The 16,600-nt window shown below is 62.9% G+C and overlaps 3 protein-coding genes across 3 annotated transcripts; all 3 read left to right on the top strand.

Annotated features, from left to right (window-relative positions):
• Window positions 1–1,590: 1,590 nt before the first annotated feature.
• On the top strand, window positions 1,591–3,486 carry APOA5 (apolipoprotein A5). The gene is made up of 4 exons (XM_076358710.1): window positions 1,591–1,725; window positions 1,987–2,062; window positions 2,208–2,319; window positions 2,570–3,486. Exons 2-4 carry the CDS (start codon window positions 2,014–2,016, stop codon window positions 3,480–3,482), a joined length of 1,074 nt encoding a protein of 357 aa, XP_076214825.1. The 5' UTR covers window positions 1,591–1,725; window positions 1,987–2,013; the 3' UTR covers window positions 3,483–3,486.
• A 27-nt stretch (window positions 3,487–3,513) lies between these two features.
• ZPR1 (ZPR1 zinc finger) lies at window positions 3,514–8,495 on the top strand. The gene is made up of 14 exons (XM_076358709.1): window positions 3,514–3,862; window positions 4,266–4,427; window positions 4,751–4,841; window positions 5,028–5,098; window positions 5,297–5,383; window positions 5,463–5,585; window positions 5,757–5,810; window positions 5,922–5,988; window positions 6,289–6,359; window positions 6,863–6,952; window positions 7,047–7,157; window positions 7,274–7,360; window positions 7,643–7,708; window positions 8,103–8,495. The coding sequence occupies exons 1-14, from the start codon at window positions 3,704–3,706 to the stop codon at window positions 8,235–8,237; spliced, it is 1,374 nt and encodes a 457-aa protein (XP_076214824.1). The 5' UTR covers window positions 3,514–3,703; the 3' UTR covers window positions 8,238–8,495.
• Window positions 8,496–8,640: 145 nt separating this feature from the next.
• On the top strand, window positions 8,641–16,228 carry BUD13 (BUD13 spliceosome associated protein). The gene is made up of 11 exons (XM_076358708.1): window positions 8,641–8,771; window positions 9,102–9,201; window positions 9,768–9,852; window positions 10,027–10,084; window positions 10,786–11,384; window positions 11,835–12,142; window positions 12,511–12,619; window positions 13,104–13,242; window positions 13,570–13,754; window positions 14,159–14,240; window positions 14,673–16,228. Exons 1-11 carry the CDS (start codon window positions 8,641–8,643, stop codon window positions 14,764–14,766), a joined length of 1,890 nt encoding a protein of 629 aa, XP_076214823.1. The 3' UTR covers window positions 14,767–16,228.
• Window positions 16,229–16,600: the final 372 nt, after the last annotated feature.

Raw genomic sequence — 16,600 nt, 5'->3', positions numbered from 1 at the left:
CGTGCTGGTCTGTGTCCGTCCTCTTCCGCAGCACCCCGCCATCCCGCCCCGGGACGGGCGACCTGGGGCACCAGGTCCAGCTGCTCCAAGGGGAGAGCATCACCCCCGAATTCGGGTCCCAGGGCACCTCGGAGAGGGAACGGAGGTGGGGCCAGGCGGGTGGGGGGCTGGGTCCCCAGCACAGGGATGCAGGCACTGCCCGGGGCCGGGGCCCCGGTGTACGGCCCAGCATCCTCACCGCAGCGGGGCCAGCTGCTGCCATGGGGGACAGGTCCCTACAGGCTGCCCCGGGTGGGGGATGGACACCTCATCCCCCCCACCCCGTGGCCCCGCGGGGACTGTGCCCTGACACAGCGGGGCTCAGACTGGCGGGGAGAGGGGCCTTGTCCCCAGGAGCTTCCCAGCTCAGGGAGAAGAAAAGAGCACTGGAGCTATGGCCACAGCAAGCGCCCCGAGCCGCTCCGCCGGTGGGTGCCCCGTGAGGACCGCTCCCACGGGCGGAGGGATTTCCCGCGTGGGCTGCAGCGGCAGGAGCCGTGGGATGGGAGTTTGGCCAGGGCTGCTCGGGGCAACCCCGCGCGTCCGCACGGGCGAGGGAGCAGGGTGGGCTTCGGTGCCAGAGGAGCGTCGGCCAGCGCTCGGAGCTTCACCCCTGCGGTGCGCCGGACTTTGCCCTCCACCGCAGGGTGCCTGCGCCCCAGCCCCGTGCCCCCCAGCCCCGCCGGGGAGACGTCAGTCCCGGTGGGTCCCTGTTTGCTGGGTTGCTTCAGTGCAAACATTGCAGCGCTCTCCTGATTTGAAAGCCCGGTGTCAGCAGCCGGCACTCTTCATGGGGATGAGACCCGAGCTGAAAACACTGCCTTTTTTTTTTCCCGGGGGAAAGGCAACTTGCAAAGGGAATACACCGGAATGCAGCGGGTTTGGTATCCCGGCGGGAAGCGGGGCCGTGCAGCCGGCAGTTTGCAAGCAGGCAGCCCGCACGGAAGGCGCACTCTCTCGCCCGGGCTGCAGACACGGCCACTGGGCTTGTTTCACCCTTCCCTGGCACAGCCGGAGCCGGGCTCATCCTCCCACACCCACCCTGGCCCCATCCCGGGGGTCCGGGCTCCCTTTCCCCCCCCCGGTTTGGGCTGTGAGCCCCTGCGACAGGAGCTGCCAGCCGGCGAGCTGTGGCTGGTGTCCCTGGCCCGCTGCGCTGCAGCCCTCGCCACCCTGGCAGATCCCATCCACTGTTTGCTCCGCGACGCAAAGGTCGGCTGCGAGGGCAGGGTCAGCCCCGTCCCGAGAAACCTGCAGAGCAAGCAGCGAGGGCTCCCTTATCACAGGGAAAACAAGGGCCGATCCAGCGGGACGGCATCTGGCCGGCGTTCGGGCAGCTCCGGCCCGGGAGATGCTCGGGGAGGGGCAGGGCAGCGCAGCCTCGCAGCCCCCGAGGGGGTTAAGGCTGCCTGCGGCCACAGCGAGGTCAGGCTGGCCGGGGCGGTGGGACGGGAGCGGTGTGGGGCAGGCGAAGGGGCGGCTGGCGGTCAGATGACCGGCCCCCACGTCACCTCTCAGGAACGTCCGCGGACCTCCACGTTGTGTTTACACGGAGTGAGGTCCAAAAAGCCTACCCCTGCGGATGCGCCTTATCGCCCGCGCTCCTCTGCCTCCCGCCGGGCGTATATAAAGGGAGCCGCGGGCCGGCTCCCAGCAGGAGGGACACGGGAGGCAACCAGGAGCCAGGTGAGGGGCGGGGGGCAGCCCCGCCGAGCCAGCGAGGGCCGGGGCACCTCGCGCCCGGTTTAACTTCGGCCGGCCGGAGGAGCTGGGCGTCATTTCACGTGCGTGCCGGTTGCGTTACGGGGACTCCCCGGCAGCGAGGTCCTCGCGGAGAGCAGCGAGGTGTGGGGGGGTGAAGCGCAGGGACCACCGCCCCGTGAGCGCTCAGAGAGGAGACCTGCACCGCGGCGTGAGCTAACGCGGTCCTATTCTCTCTCCCCGCAGCACGGCGGCGCGCCGGCCTGGCAGACCATGCCTCTGAAGACTGCGCTTCTCCTCGCCCTCCTGGCCACCTTACCGGGTGGGTGCCGAGCAGAGGAGCTGGCTCGGGGACGGCCGGCGGCAGCGGGACGGGGCAGAACCGGGACACGGGCTGGGCAGGAGGGCAGAGCCGGGGGTGGGCAGCGCCACGGCCGCCCCGCTAACCGCTGCCCTCCTGCCCGCAGTGTCGCCGGCCGAGCTGGCAAGGAGCGGCTTCTGGGAGTACCTCAGCCAGCTGACGAGCGACAAGGACAGCCCGGAGCACGGCCAGAGCAGCAAGCTGGGCAGGGACATCGCGTGAGTACGCCGCTCCGGGGGCTTGCCTCGCAGCGCCCGGCCTGGGTAACGGCCTGCGGTCCCTCCGCCAGCTCCCCCCAGGCCCCGCCAACACGCGTTGGCCCCCGCTTCTCCTTCCCCGGGGACGGAAAAGCTCACGGGAACGGCCCTGGCGGCTGTCAACAGCTTTTATTGCGGGCGCGTTCGGGCATGGCGGAGATGCTGCGGTAAGCCAGGGGTGCTCAGTAACTACCCCTGCCGTCTCGTGCAGAAACCTGAAGGGGAGTATTCAGGATGGGGTCAGCTACATGGGAAACTTCCTGGAGAAGCTGGCGCCCCTCAACAGAGGCCTCCAGCCCCGGCTCTACCACGACTCGGACAGCCTGCGGAAGCTCATCAGGAAAGAGCTGGAGAGCCTGAGGGTGAAACTGTCCCCGTACGTGGACGAGGTCCACCACAAGGTCGGCAAGCACCTGGAAGATCTTCGCTACCGGCTGCAGCCCTTCACGGAGGAGCTCCTGGACCAGGTGTCCCTGAAAGCCCGGGAGCTCCGGCGGCACCTTATGCCCAGCCGGGAGGCGACGGCTCAGCTCCTGGAGGGCGCGGACGAGGTCCAGAGGTTCATGGCTCAGTACGCCGACAAGATCGCGTTCCACACCGGCCAGGTGAAGGACATTTTCCGCCCCTACGCGGACAGGCTGGTGACCGAGATCCACCGCAACGTGGAGGAGCTGCACAGAAACGTCGTCCCTCACGCCCAGGCCAGCCCGGAGCAGCTCGACCGGTACATCCAGGAGCTCTCCGCGAAGCTGACCCAGAACGCGAGGGACCTCCACCAGAAGATCCAGGGGAACCTGGAGCAGCTCCAGGCGAAGCTGAGCCTCTACCCCGGCAGCCGGCGGCAGCCGCCGGCCCCCACGGACCGCTACGCGGAGGAGCTGGCCCGGGAGGTGCAGCGGCGGGTGGAGGAGTTCCGGAGGGACACGTACCTCCAGATCCAGGACTTCACCCGCGCCCTCGACCAGGAGACGGAGGAGATGAGGCTGAAGCTCTCCTCCCGGCCCTCCCACCCGGGGGACCCGCAGGACGGCCCGCCCCCCGTGGAGGACCTGCACGCCCGCCTCGACGCCCTCTGGAGAGACCTGGCCCGCAGCCTGAGCGAGCGGGGCGGCGAGGCCCGCTGACGGGCCGGGGGGCGGCGGGGGCGGGGGGGGGGCCGGGCCGGCTCGGTCGCGCTGAACCAAAATAAAGGCGCCGCCACGGCGGGCCGGGTCGGGCCGGGTCGCGCCGCCTCCTCCTCCTCCTCTTCCTCCTCCTCCTCTTCCTCCTCCTCCTCCCCCCGTTGCCGCCCCGCCGGGCAGCGCGCAGGCGCGGCGGAGGAGCGTGTTCCGGCGGCGGCGGCATCATGTCGGCGCTGGGGGCGGCGGTGGAGACGGCGGCGGCGGGGACGGGGACGGGGACGGGGACGGCGGGGGGGGGTTCCCTGTTCCGGCCCCTCAGCGCCGAGGACGGCGAGCAGCGGCCGGCCGAGATCGAGTCTCTGTGCATGAACTGCTTCCGCAACGTGAGGGGGGGGGCCGGGGCCGGGGCCGGGGCCGAGGCCGCCCGCGGGGCCGCAGGACGGCGGGCCCGGGCCCGGGCCCGGGCCGGGGCCGCAGCGGCCTCCGCGGGCGGGGGGGGGTGGGGGGGGGGGACGACGACGGGTACAGGGGCCTGCGGGGCGAGCGAGGGGCTGGAGCGGGGAAAGGACCCGCCGGGGGCCGCAGCTTGTGCCGGGTTGGGAGGCGAGGGGGGGTTAGGCAGGGCCTGCTGGGGGGCGAGGGGAGGCTGGGTGTTTTGGGGGGGGGTGGCAGGGCTCGGGGACGGGGACACGCCCGGGGGTGGGGGGGTGTTGGCAGGAAAGCGGGGGCCTGGGGGAAACGGCTCCCCGAGGACTCGGGTTCCCATGAGGCTCCTCGCTGCCGCAGGGGGTGACGCGGCTCCTGCTCACCAGGATCCCCTTCTTCAAAGAGATCATCGTCAGCTCCTTCGCCTGCGACAGCTGCTCCTGGTCCAACACGGAGATCCAGTCCGCGGGCAGGATCCAGGAGCAGGGCGTGCGCTACACCCTGGCTGTCACCTCCCGTCAGGTGAGGGGGGGGCTCCAGGGCGGCGGGGAGCCGCCTTGCCGATGCCTTGCGCGCACCTGCGTCCCTCACAAGCTGGTCTTGCTTGAGCAATAAAGTGTTTATCTTCTGTGCCGTGCGAGGAACAGCGTTATCTGTTTGCTGGTAACCATTTGCAGCCCAAAATGTGCGTATTCCCGGCGCGCTCCTGCGCGAAGGGAGAGGCTGCTGAAGCTGGCCCGGCGCTCACGCGGCTGCTTTGGCGGGCGCTGCGTGCCCCAGCGCGGTCGCTTTGCTCCCGCTCCCGTGGGGGGGTCCTAACGCCGCTCCTCGACTGTCGCGTGCAGGACATGAACAGGGAGGTGGTGAAGACCGACTGTGCCACGGCTCGAATTCCGGAGCTGGACTTTGAGATCCCCGCTTTCACCCAGAAGGGAGGTGGGTACGCGGCCTGCGCCCCTCGGCGTGCCGGCGGGTGCGCGGTAGACGCCGGTTAAGGACCTGGCCTCCTGCCCGTTGGGTCAAACAAGCTTGAGAGGGCCAATGTATGAGCTGGCAGGGTGGGTAGCACCGCCGCGGTGTACTTAACGGCGCCGTCGCCTCCGTTTCTCTTTCCTTCTCAAGTCCTTACCACCATTGAAGGGATAATTGACCGAGCTGTCGCAGGCCTGGAGCAGGACCAGCCCGTCCGCAGGGTAAGGTGCTGCGAAAGGGGAGGCTCCCCAGGGGCGCCTGCTTGGCAAGTGCTTATTTTGTTCATGCTCTGCCTGTTGGCGCGGCACGCTGCCCGCGAGAGGGGTGTTACGGGCTCTCTGGTTTGCGCTGTTGTCAGCGTCGTCTCCAGCTCTGGGCTGCCCCTGGCACCAGTCTCAATCGCGCGTCCCCTTTTGCAGGCGACAGACGAAGAGGTGGCAAGTAAAATAGATGAGTTCATTGGTAAACTGAAGCAGCTGAAGGAAGTACGCTCCTCCTTCACCTTTGTGAGTACGCGCAAGAGCGCAGCCCCTTTCTGCGCGGGGGAAGCGCCGGGTGCCTTCCTAAGGCTTCGTTCCCCCGTAGATCATAGACGATCCTTCAGGGAACAGCTTTGTGGAGAACCCTCACGCGCCGCGGAAGGATGACGCTCTTGCGGTCACTCACTACAGGAGGACTCCCCAGCAGGCTGCCTTGCTGGGACTGGAGGTAACAGGGAGCTGCCGCCGCCGTGTCGTCAGCCTGCCGCACGCGCGAGGCCAGCGGGCCCGTGCACGCTCTCGGCCTGGGGGAGCAGGGCTGATCAGTCCCCTCGCTCTCGGGGGAGACCCTGAATTAAGGAACAGAAGTTAACGCTGCTTCTGGTCTCCCCTCTTGCAGGGAGAGGAGTTGGATGAGAAGCCAGCTGATCCCGCGGAGGATCTGAGGAATGAGGTGGGTGACTTTGCGGCGCGGTGGCGGCCGCGCCTGGGTGACTGGCACCCAGGACAGGCTTTGTGGGCTGGCCAGGACTTTCTGATTCTCCTTTCCGTTCCTGTGACCCAGGTACTGCAGTTCAACACCAACTGCCCCGAGTGCAATGCTCCAGCTAACACAAATATGAAGTTAGTGCGTATCCTTTGAGCGGGGGCGTGGGCGCGGATCGGTGCCCTCTGCCGGGGTCCGGACGGGGGCCGGCGCGGGGGTGAGAGTCACTCTGTGTGCTGACCCAGGTCTCTTCCCGCTGCGCCCGTGGGGCACGGATGAATTATTTCTGGTAGAGCCTGTCGGGGTGCACGTCTGTCTCGGTGCCGCTCGCAACTTGCCAGCGAGCTCCCGCAATACCTGGGGAAGGACTGCGGCTGTGAAGAGGGCCCAGGCTGCTGCTCTGAGACTTTCCTTCCGTGGAGTTTCCCTTGACGGTCTGCTCCAGAAATCCCACACTTCAAGGAAGTGATTATCATGGCCACAAACTGCGACTCCTGCGGGCACCGGACAAATGAGGTGAGCTGGAAAAGTGCCGACCCTTTTTTGGGGGGCAGTGGGGAGGGGGAGTGGTGTTCTGTGCTTTTGTGGGTAGGCGTTTCTCAGAGTCCCCGGCCTCCGCTTCACGATGCGGCTGTTTGGGAAGCCGGGCCGGGGGGGAGGCTGGATTTACGGGCAGTGTCATGAGGTGCGTTGCGCTGGGTGCAGTCGAGCTGCCTCCCTTGCTTCTGGGTGGGGGGCCAGCCCACGCGCGAGCTGTGCGGAGGCTGGCGTGTGTGGCGAAGTCAGGCTGGGTCCGACTTGCCTTCCTAAACAAGCGAGGGGGGGGGGGGGGGATTTGGTCTTGAAGAGCTCCATCTGGTGCAAGTCGGCCATCTCCACCCCTGCTCAAGTCCCCTGGGTTATAAGGCACCGTCCCCAGGTTTGGAGTGGCCTCCGGGCTGCCGGGGTGAACCCTCTTAAAGCATCGTGGCGCGATGTAAGTATAAAAGTCCGTGGAGCTGACTGCCGGGTCTTCCTAGGTGAAGTCCGGAGGAGCAATCGAACCGCAAGGCACCAGGATTACCCTTCGGATTACGGACCCTTCCGACATGACGAGGGATATCCTAAAGGTACGGTGCCTTCGGTTACCCGCCCTGTCCTGCGGCGGGTGCGTGGGGCCCAGCCATCCATCCGCGGGGACTCAGGGGGTGCTCGCCCTTGCAGTCGGAGACGTGCAGCGTGGAGATCCCAGAGCTGGAGTTCGAGCTGGGGATGGGAGTGCTGGGGGGGAAGTTCACCACGCTGGAAGGGCTGCTGAAGGACATCGGAGATCTGGTGAGTGGTCCTGCGCTGCTGCCTGGTGGAGCTCGGACCCCTCTGCGGTAATATTTGGCCTGGCTGCGGGGCCGGGTGTCTCTCAGCTGGCTGAGCCAGTGGGTCTGCTCTTGCAGGTTGAGAGAAACCCCTTCACTCTGGGGGACAGCTCTAGGCCCAGCAAAACGGAAAAGCTGCGAGAGTTCGTCGGGAAACTGCATGAGGTGAGCGCACTCTTCGTTTTCCACGCTCTGCAACGTGGTTTTCGCCACCGTCGCTGCAGCCCTGAGGTGTGTTTAACTGAACTCCTCGGCAAGCGTTGCCTTACCTTTTCCAGCGGTTCCACGCTTGCCCTGCCGTGTCCTCGCTTGTTTTATCGAGCTGTTGCTGCTTTTTAACTGAGGGAAGCGTTAGAACCGGCTAAAGCGTGCTGAGAATGTCTCGGTGCCGGAAGCGCTGAAGGATCAGGAGGAGCCTTAATGCCTGGACGTGCTCTCTTTCTGCAGATCGTAGAGGGAAAGACCAAGGCTCACTTCATCATGGATGACCCTGCAGGCAACAGCTATCTTCAGGTACAGCGTCGCGCGCTCGAAGGGTGACCTCCTTGAGGTCTCCCGAGCGGTTTGCGTGGCTTTTCTTCTTCGTTTCCCTGTTGCGTGTTGGCGGGCAGGGTTCCCTTCGGGCCTCCGGTAGCCAGTGGGTTGCTGCGGGCTCTGTCCGGGGCAAGGAAAGTGCCCGTGCCTTTGTGGGAAGGAAGAGGGGGGCGGTCTCGGCTCCCCGGAATGTGGTGGTCTGCGCTGGCCCCCAGTCACGCTCTCCGTAGGGTGATGGACGAGTCTTGCCCTTGGGGGGGGGTGTGTGTGTGTGTGGGTGAATCTTGCCCGAAGGCCCCTGCCATTGCTGGGGTGCTGGTGCCCGAGACTTTGAGAGGAGGGGTGTGACGGAGGCCTCCCTCTCGCCCCGCAGAACGTGTACGCCCCCGAAGAGGACCCGGAGCTGAAAGTGGAGCGCTACGAGCGTACGTTTGAGCAGAACGAAGACCTGGGCCTGAACGACATGAAGACGGAGGGCTACGAGCCGGAGGGAGCCTCGGGCCGGTAGCCGGGCGCAGCCGGGCCCCTTCAGCCTCTTCCCCCGACGGCTCTGGGGACCAGGACTTGTTCGGGGCCGGGGGCCCCCCGCCCCTCCCCGGGCTGCGCGCCCGCCCCGGGGCGGGGGACGCGCTCCGCTCCGAAGGCAGCGGGGATCGGCGTCGGGGCCTCCGCGTACGGAGGGGTACTGCTGATGCGTCGGGGCGGGGGTCCGCGGCTGGGTGCCCTCGGGGCTGCGACCCCCCCAAATAAAAGGTGTTGAACGGAGGCGTGGTGTCCGCTCGCCCCGCCCCGGCCTCGCCCCGCCCCGCCCTCGCCCGGCCTCGCCCCGCCCCGGCCCCGCCCTCGCCCCGCCCTCTCGCCGCCGCGGCGGCCTGTCCCTCCGCGCTCGCCGTCTCTTCCGGCCGGGCGGCATGATGGCGGCGGGGGGCCTGTCCAAGGCCGAGTACCTGCGGCGGTACCTGAGCGGGCCGGCCGCCGCCGAGGCCGCCCAGCCCCGCCGCCGCCGCAAGAAGAAGCCGCCGGCCGGCGCCGGCAGAGGCGGGTGAGTTGCGGGGGAAGCGGGCGCCGCGGCCCGCGCCAGCCGCGGCCTTCCGCGGCAGGCCCGACCCTCCGCGGGCCTCGGCGTGGGACCTCCCCGCGGCGGCCCCCCCCCCCAAGCCCCTTATCCTCGTCGGGCGGGGCCGGGGCGCTCCCCAGCGTCCCCCCCCAACCCCAGGCCAGACCCCCTCTCCCCCCTACTTCCCCCCCCCCCCTCCCCCATTCCCATACCCGCCTGCGGGCCAGCCGGCAGCGATCGGGCGGCCCCCTTCCTTGCGGGCGGCCCCCTTCCTTGCGGGCGGCCTGACGGCAGGGCCCCTCTCCCCGCTCCCAGGATGCGGATCGTGGACGACGACGTCAGCTGGAGCAGCATTGCTGCCGTCCAGGAGAAGAAGGAGGAGGAGGAGGAGGAGGACGAAGGGGACATGCCGGTGGTGAGCGGGGGAATTAGGCCGAACGCGGTTTCGCGAGCGAAATCCGTTCTCCTTACGGCCCGCCTGGCGGCTCTCTTTGGGCAGCGCGTGCCAAACCCTTCCTCGCTGCCTCCTCTTCTGGTGGGTTCTGCGGCAGGGGTGGGTGCGTTTTTTCTCCTGCTCTAAGCACGAGGGGGTTCAGTTAGCTCCCTGCAGATAGCAGCAGCCTGTTCTTCCCGTATTCGCGTTTTCACAAGCGCCGAAAGCTTGCGGTAGCGCCGGTACGGTGGTTCTCGCAGCTGTAAAACAGCCGCCCGAGGCGAGGCAGAAGGTGACCGTGCGGTTGCCGGAGCCTGCTGACCGCTGCGGCGTGGCTTGTGGCACGGGCTGGAAGCCTTGGCAGCGAAGAGAGAAACGTTGGAGGCGAAGGCTGTTTCGAGACCCGGCTGTAGGAAGGCAGCTAAACGATGGTCGCACGTCAGGCGCCCGCCAGTGCAATTGCGCTTAATTGTTGGTGTTAGGGGGTGGAAATCCTTCCTTCCTTTTTCTTTAAAGCCGTGTTGTTTACTCTGGTGTTTTATCTTCAGGTGGCGGAATTTATTGATGAGCGTCCAGACGAAGTGAAGCTCATGGAGGAGTTCCGAACAAATACTAAATGGCGACTTTTAGGAGGTGAGACCGGGCCTTTCCACCCTCTCTCCCTGAACGTTTAGCCGCTCTAAACCACGACATCGCAAGTTAAAAATAATACTAGCTAAGAAAAATAAAAAAATCCTTGAAACGCTGAAGAGATCGTGAACTGTGGAGAACCCTAACGACGGTGACTTTCTGATTGTTTTTCTTTAGACCAGAATGAAGACTCGCAAAGCTCGGATATTTCGGTACCGGCCAAATCTACCGCGAGGTACGGGGCTCCAACTAGAAATTCTTCTGTCGGTGAACTTCGGGTTTTCTGGTACCGTCTGTCTTGTTCTGCGGGTTTTTTTTAAGTGCTTCGCTGTGAAATGTGAGAAGCGGCATACGCAGGGATTCCTCTTCCGCTGTTGAAGAACCTCTGCCTGGGCCGGGGCGGGGGGGGAACTGGCAGACAGCATGCTGCCTCGGTTTCCGGACGGTACGCGAACAGCTGTCCCGCAGTCCTCTGACGGCGTCAGAGAAATCTGGGTGATGGCTCGCTGTAGACCCGGAACGTGCCGAGGATGGTGGCGTTACAGCACGCCTCTTTTCTGAAAGCATCTTGGGGGGTGTTCCGCGGTCGCACGGCGTCCAGGCTCTCCTGGGGCGTTTCCTTGTGAGAAGATGATTATACAAGGGCACAAAGTGGGTTTTGTAGCCCGAGTGTCGCAAGGGTCCCTGGAGACTTTAAAATTACAGCTTTCCTGTGATCCAGGTTGCCTCGGAGGGTTTCTGGGATCTCCTTTGGGAATTCTGCAGGTCGCTACCCGGAGGTGCAGAATCAAGTATGAATTCGTGTTCAGAAAGTTGTTTTCGTCCTTGACGCCTACTGCTAGCTTTACAGGTCCCACTTGGTTTTTGTTTCCAGTCTGGAGACAGCAGAACAAACAAAAATCTAACTCTCGCTTTCACCTTCTCCTCCCCTCCCAGGCGGCAGCGCCACGACTCCCCGGACAGCTCGCCGCCAAGGAGGCTGCGGCACGACTCCCCAGAGAAATCGCCTCCCAGGCAACAGCGCCACGACTCCCCGGATCTGTCCCCTCCCAGGCGAGAGAGAAACGATTCCCCCAAGCTCTTGCCTCCCAGGCGACAGCGCCACGACTCCCCGGACCTCTCCCCGCCAAGAAGGAAGCGTCACGACTCCCCGGACCTGTCGCCTCCCAGGCGACAGCGTCACGACTCCCCGGACCTGTCGCCTCCCAGGCGACAGCGTCACGACTCCCCGGACCTGTCGCCTCCCAGGCGACAGCGTCACGACTCCCCAGACGTCTCTCCAACGAGAGTCGGTTCCGCCGTGGGGAAAAAGGGCTGCAAAGCCACAGACAAGTCACAATCGGGGGGAGTCCAAGGAGAGCAATCTCAGCTCAGGCACGGCGTCTCTGACAAGTCCTCGTCACGTCAGAAGCGTCAGGCTACTCCAGATCTGTCCCCTCCACGGAAGAAGAGGTACGATTCTGACCCAGATTCGTCACCGCCTCGGAGAAAGAGGACTGGGTCACCGAGTCTGAAAAAGCAGAGCGGAACAAAAGGTAAGCGTGCGTAAGAGTTTGTTCTGTCTGTCCTGTGCCTTGCTGGCTGCCCGCTCTGCGATCGTGTTCGCACGCTCCCGAGAGGTGAGTGGCGCGGAGTTAGGAGTCTGCGGCCGTGGAATGGCGGAGGACAGGTGGCCGTTTCCTTTGGTACAGCTAGTTCTTGTAATCCTGTTTTTTCATCAGCTGGACTAGAATTAACCGAAGGGTTAGCTGGCTAAGGCTTAAACATGTCCGGAAGGAAAACAGAGTTCAAACCCTGTCTCCGTGTTCAGAAGGAAGAAACTTCACAGACTCGTGTCACATACTTGTCTTTTCCCCGCAGCTTGTCGTCTCTTAAGGTCTCGATTTGTCTGGGAGTTGGCCTCGTGCACCACCACGTTTAGTCCCTTTGTGGGACTAATTCTGTCTAATTCTGTGATTTTTAGTTAGTGTATGTCTTCACTCCAGGTGCTTCTCCAGCCACGAAAAAGCTTAGGCGGGTGCCCTCGCCTCAGAGGTGCCTGAGGCGCGACTCTGACTCTCCATCTCCACGGAGGGGTGCCCGGAACGCCTCTGATGCAGACCGCAGGCTAGGCCGTGTACGCAGCGTTTCCCCGAAGCGTGGTCCTCCCAAAGAAGATCAGGGCAAATCTTCAGGCTCCGATTTATCTCCCCCGCGACGGACTGTGCCGGCCGGGAAGGATCAGCACGGTTCGAGGGGTCCCCCTGACCTCTCGCCTCATCGCCACCGTGACGCTAAGGGGTCTCCCAAGAAGGTAGAAGTTTCCTTGTTACGTTGAAGCTGTAGGTTACTTCCTGGTGATAGAAAACTGTAGAAGCCCAACGCCTTACAGATTGCCGAGTAGAAATTTCACGTACCTCGTGTATGCGGCTGTGCCAGACCCTCTGCTTGCAGTAAGAAGAGGCGGGAGGTAGGCGCGAGAGAGGAGCTCCGCCTCAGTCCGCTCTGTTTCTGGAGGTCTGGGGAAGCTGTTCGCGAGGATGCCAGCAGAGCGGCTTTGTGACGCGGCCGTCTCCGCTGACACGTCTCTCTTGATTTCGGGCCGTGCCCTCGTTACGCCTCTGGATCGCTGGACAGCTCTCGGCCCGCAGTAAATGTGACTTTTTTGCGTTTGATTTGCAGGCAAATGTGATGTTATCTGGGGTCAAAGCTGGCTTGGTGTCAGCTGATGTGCTGCGGAGGGAACAGCAGGAGCTCAGGAGCCACGAGAGAAATCACAAGCACTTGGAAGGTAGGGGCGTAACCACGCTGCACGAGCACCCGCTCGCTTTCCCTTTCGCCGCTTTCAGCTGTCTCCTGATGCTGTGTCAGGCCCTGGTGTTAGGGTGCTGATGGAGAGCGTCCCTGCGGAGCAGCATCTAGACACGCTGATGGATTCCTCGGGTAGGGTCGCTGAGCCTCTGAAAGAAAAAGGCTTATAAATGGCGATTTCAAAGCAATGCCAGTGAAATCGCAGGGAGGGTGAGAGGCTTCCTCTGTCTGCCCCATCTGCAAGCCTGAAGAAGCAGACCGATACTCAAAGAACTCAGGGTACGAGCGTGGCTGCGTGGGGCAGCGGCTAAAAGCAAGAGTGGTGATCCTGCCTGGTTTTGGATGATAAGCTCTCTCGGAGGCAAGAAGAAGTAACGTTGAAATGTTGAAATGAGTCGCGGTTAGTTGTTGAAAGGTGGCAAAATGTTCCAAAGCGCGTGACTTGAGGCATCTGCCCTCTCCAGAGGAATCCCGACACTCTGAGACCGTCTTCCGAGACAAGTCAGGCCGCAAGAGGGACCTCGCGCAGGAGCGGCTGGAGGAGAGGCAGAAAGCTGAAGCGAAGTCCGAGAGAGACGAGCAGTACGCCAAATGGGGTAAAGGGTAAGGTTCTCCGGAGCTCCCTAGCGCCGTCTTTGGGCCTCGCGTTACAGCTTGGGGCTCTCCACTCCCTGCTTTTGATACGGCTTCTGGCGGCGGGGGCGGTGGTGGCACGCCACTTCGTTCTGAGTTTGAGCCCGGGACCGGGAGAGCACGTGTTCCCTATGTCTGAGAGACCCCCTCAATTCAATTTTTCCCTCCGTTGCTGGATGTGCGTTGGGAATGCTGCGCGCACGGTGGAGGTTCAGGACTCGGATCGATCCCGCAAACGGAGCGAGTCGCGGGAAACGACTGCTTGGTTTTGGAGTGAAACTTTGTGTTTGTTTTCAGGCTAGCGCAGGGGAGGCAACAGCAGCAGAACGTGGAAGATGCAATAAAAGAGATGCAGAAGCCCTTGGCCCGTTACATTGATGACCAGGATCTGGATCGAATGCTGAGAGAGCAAGAGAGAGAAGGAGACCCCATGGCTGACTTCATCAAAAAAAGGAAGGCCAAAGAGAACAAAGAAAAGAAAGGTTTGGATGCCGAGTTGCACCGGTGCATGGTTTAAGGCCCCAGCAGCGCAGAAATGCAGCTGCCGTTAAATAAACGGCCTAGGGCTGCCAGAGCAGCTTGGTCCTGAAGGACTGCTTCTCTGGAGTCGGCGTAGTAGCGGCGTTTGCCCTTCCTGGCTTGGTCAGCAGTAACGGTTACGATTGTTTGTTAGCCTAAGCTGACAAAGAGCAGGATCAGGCGACTTACACTTCACCACCCCGGAGTCTGGTGATTTTTATCTCTGGAAGTTTCCTCTGCGAGGAAACGTCGTTGGCCGTTAAGCGGCCTGCGCGCTGTGCCTGCGGACACCTCTTAGGTTGATGACGATGTCACCGCGTGATTGCGCTGGAGTAGTAAACGGCTGTATCGCTCTTTCTGGTTCTAGAAAAACCTAGGTACAATGGACCAGCCCCTCCGCTCAACAGATTTAATATATGGCCCGGGCATCGCTGGGATGGTGTGGACAGGTACGTGTTCCCGATACAGTGATGTGGTAGAACAATAGTAAAAATAAACGAGCTTTTCCTTCAAAGAGTTCGCAGCGTAAAGATTCCCAGTTATCGGGCGAATGAGATTGTTAGCACTAGTAAGGCTGAACGTGTTAAGTTACGAATGGGTGATGAATACGTGCTCGTCCGGGACAGAAGGGCGTGGGGCTGGCGCTGTCACCAAGGGTGTCAATAGCTTCTGCGAAGCAAACACCCTGCAGCGGGCAGGGAGGGACCCGCTCATCCTCAGGAACTCGCTTCAGAGAGGCTAAGTGGTGTTAACCACAGATCGAGGTGGAAACTGAGCCGGGGTAGAAGCAGCGGAAAACTCGTGACGTCCCTGAAAAGTTTCATTGCTTCAGAAAAGCTTCTGCGCAGCAGCCCACGGTCCGCTCGGTATTACTTTTGTAGGTCCAACGGATTCGAGCAGCAGCGCTTTGCCAGGATAGCCAACAAGAAGGCGGTTCAGGAGCTTGCGTACAAGTGGAGCGTCGAGGACATGTAGGCGAGACGAAGAACCACGCAGAGCAGCGCTCCTGAACGGGCGCTGCGGAGGTCCGCCTGCTGCCGCTGCCAGAGCTGAGAGGAACGGCTCGCTCTGCCTGGACCGAGCCCCGCCCTCGGCGCTCAGCATCCCGGTGGACCGTCTTCCGAGAGGCGAGGCTGAATTTAGAGGAGAGCTGCTGGCAGAGGACTTTCCCGTCAGCCAGAGAGGACGAGCACGGAGAACTGCAGCGGTGCTGCTTGGAGCAGCGCGGTGGCTGAGCGTGGAGGAGAGGTGCGGGGGCCGCTGCCTGCGGGAGCACCTCGGCTCTCCGGCGCTCCCCCGCCAGGTGCTGCGGGCACCGGTTTCTGCTCCGTTTATTTGTCTTCTAACAAACCGTAGAAACTATATGCTTAATTTGTTTGATGCCAAATGCTTTGTCCTCTGAGGGCGGTTCACAAGTCCTCAGGTGTCCTAAATCTCAGGTTTTCCTTCGTGGTAAAAGTATGCCGAACGCTTGGTCGCTGGAGAGTTGCCCTCACCCAGTAGGCCAGTCTGTCCCAGAACTCGGCTGCAGTTTCAGTGGTGCTCGAGTTCTTCCAGAGAGCAACCGCACCCTACGACAACTTAGTACTGTGAGCTGACTTGCCTGGGGGCTGATGTCGGAGCCTCCCCGCGGCCTTCCCAAGTGCGCCCAAAGGGCTTCTGTTAAGTCTGCGTCGTTGCCGTGCCCTCTAGTTCACGGAGTCGCCGGCGTGCAGTGAAGTTAGTGAAGCTCAGCTTCTCCTCGCCCCGTCCGGGCAGGAGGCTGCTTGTGTGTCGCTCTGGCCCTCTCCTACGAGAGGTCGAGGGACCAACCTGCAACGCTGTATTTGCCAGCAAAATCCTCAGGAGCCCCCGCAACTCTTTGGGGGTCAATTTCTTGTGGAAGTAAACATACGGAGGGCGTTTAAATCGCTTCCCCCGACGGTGATTTCGGAGCAGCCCAGGGTGGTGGATTGGTGTCCCCCCCAGACTTCTCTCCGGGCAGCGGGGCTGAGAGCTTGACGCTTCCCTAGCGCTGCTGCCTGGGGGCTCGCTTCGGCGTGAAGCGTGGCCTCTCGCTTGGGATCAGATTTGTCGGGCTTGGAGCCGGAGGTCAGGCAGAGAGCTTCCCTTAATCCCTGCTTGCGAGAAAGCACTTGTGGAAATAAATACAGTCGTTCTTGTTGAGGTCCCGGGGAGCGCGTGTGAAATGCAGCCAGCGGTTTCCATGGAGATGCCTTGTCTTCGGCAGTGGTTGGGGGCCAGTCCTCGGAATTGCTCTTTGCGGTGGTTCTCGAGTGCTAGGAGGGCTGCGGGCGAGAGGTGTAAAGCCTCCTCTGGAGCGGGAGGGTCCTGGGACTTCCTTCCCTCTGTTTGGTTCACTGTGTTACGTTTCTAGCTGTCCTGGAATCTGTGCGTACGCTTGTAAATAACAGCTTGCCTTTTTTTTTTAATTTGATTTTGTGTGGTGGTGGTTTTTTTTCCAAGGGAGGGTAAATAACCGTCAGCCTGCCGGTAAAAGGATCGGATGTAACGTTGCCGTCTGCGGTTACCTCTGCCAAACAAATCGTGCTTTGCTAAGGTCTTTTGCCAAGTCTCTCGCTAACTATCCCGGCTACAGGTGGGAACCCGCTGCACCCTAGCTGCGCTGACGGTCCCGCCTGTGTCTACGGGGTAGTGGGTTAAGCGTCACCGCATGCTCTGGGGACAGACACTCTTCCGTCGCCGCTGGCAAGCGCGTAAGCCGCGGACTGCTGCTCGCAGCCGGTGACTGAGGCCGGGAGAGGAACGGGGAGCCGGGCGCCGTCTGTAGGTCCCGTGGGAGCAAGCG

This window comes from Aptenodytes patagonicus, chromosome 23 (genome assembly GCF_965638725.1).
Source record: "Aptenodytes patagonicus chromosome 23, bAptPat1.pri.cur, whole genome shotgun sequence".
Classification (NCBI taxonomy): domain Eukaryota; kingdom Metazoa; phylum Chordata; class Aves; order Sphenisciformes; family Spheniscidae; genus Aptenodytes; species Aptenodytes patagonicus.
The sequence above is the reverse complement of the archived record's forward strand: the minus strand, read 5'-3'. Positions and strand labels throughout refer to the sequence as shown.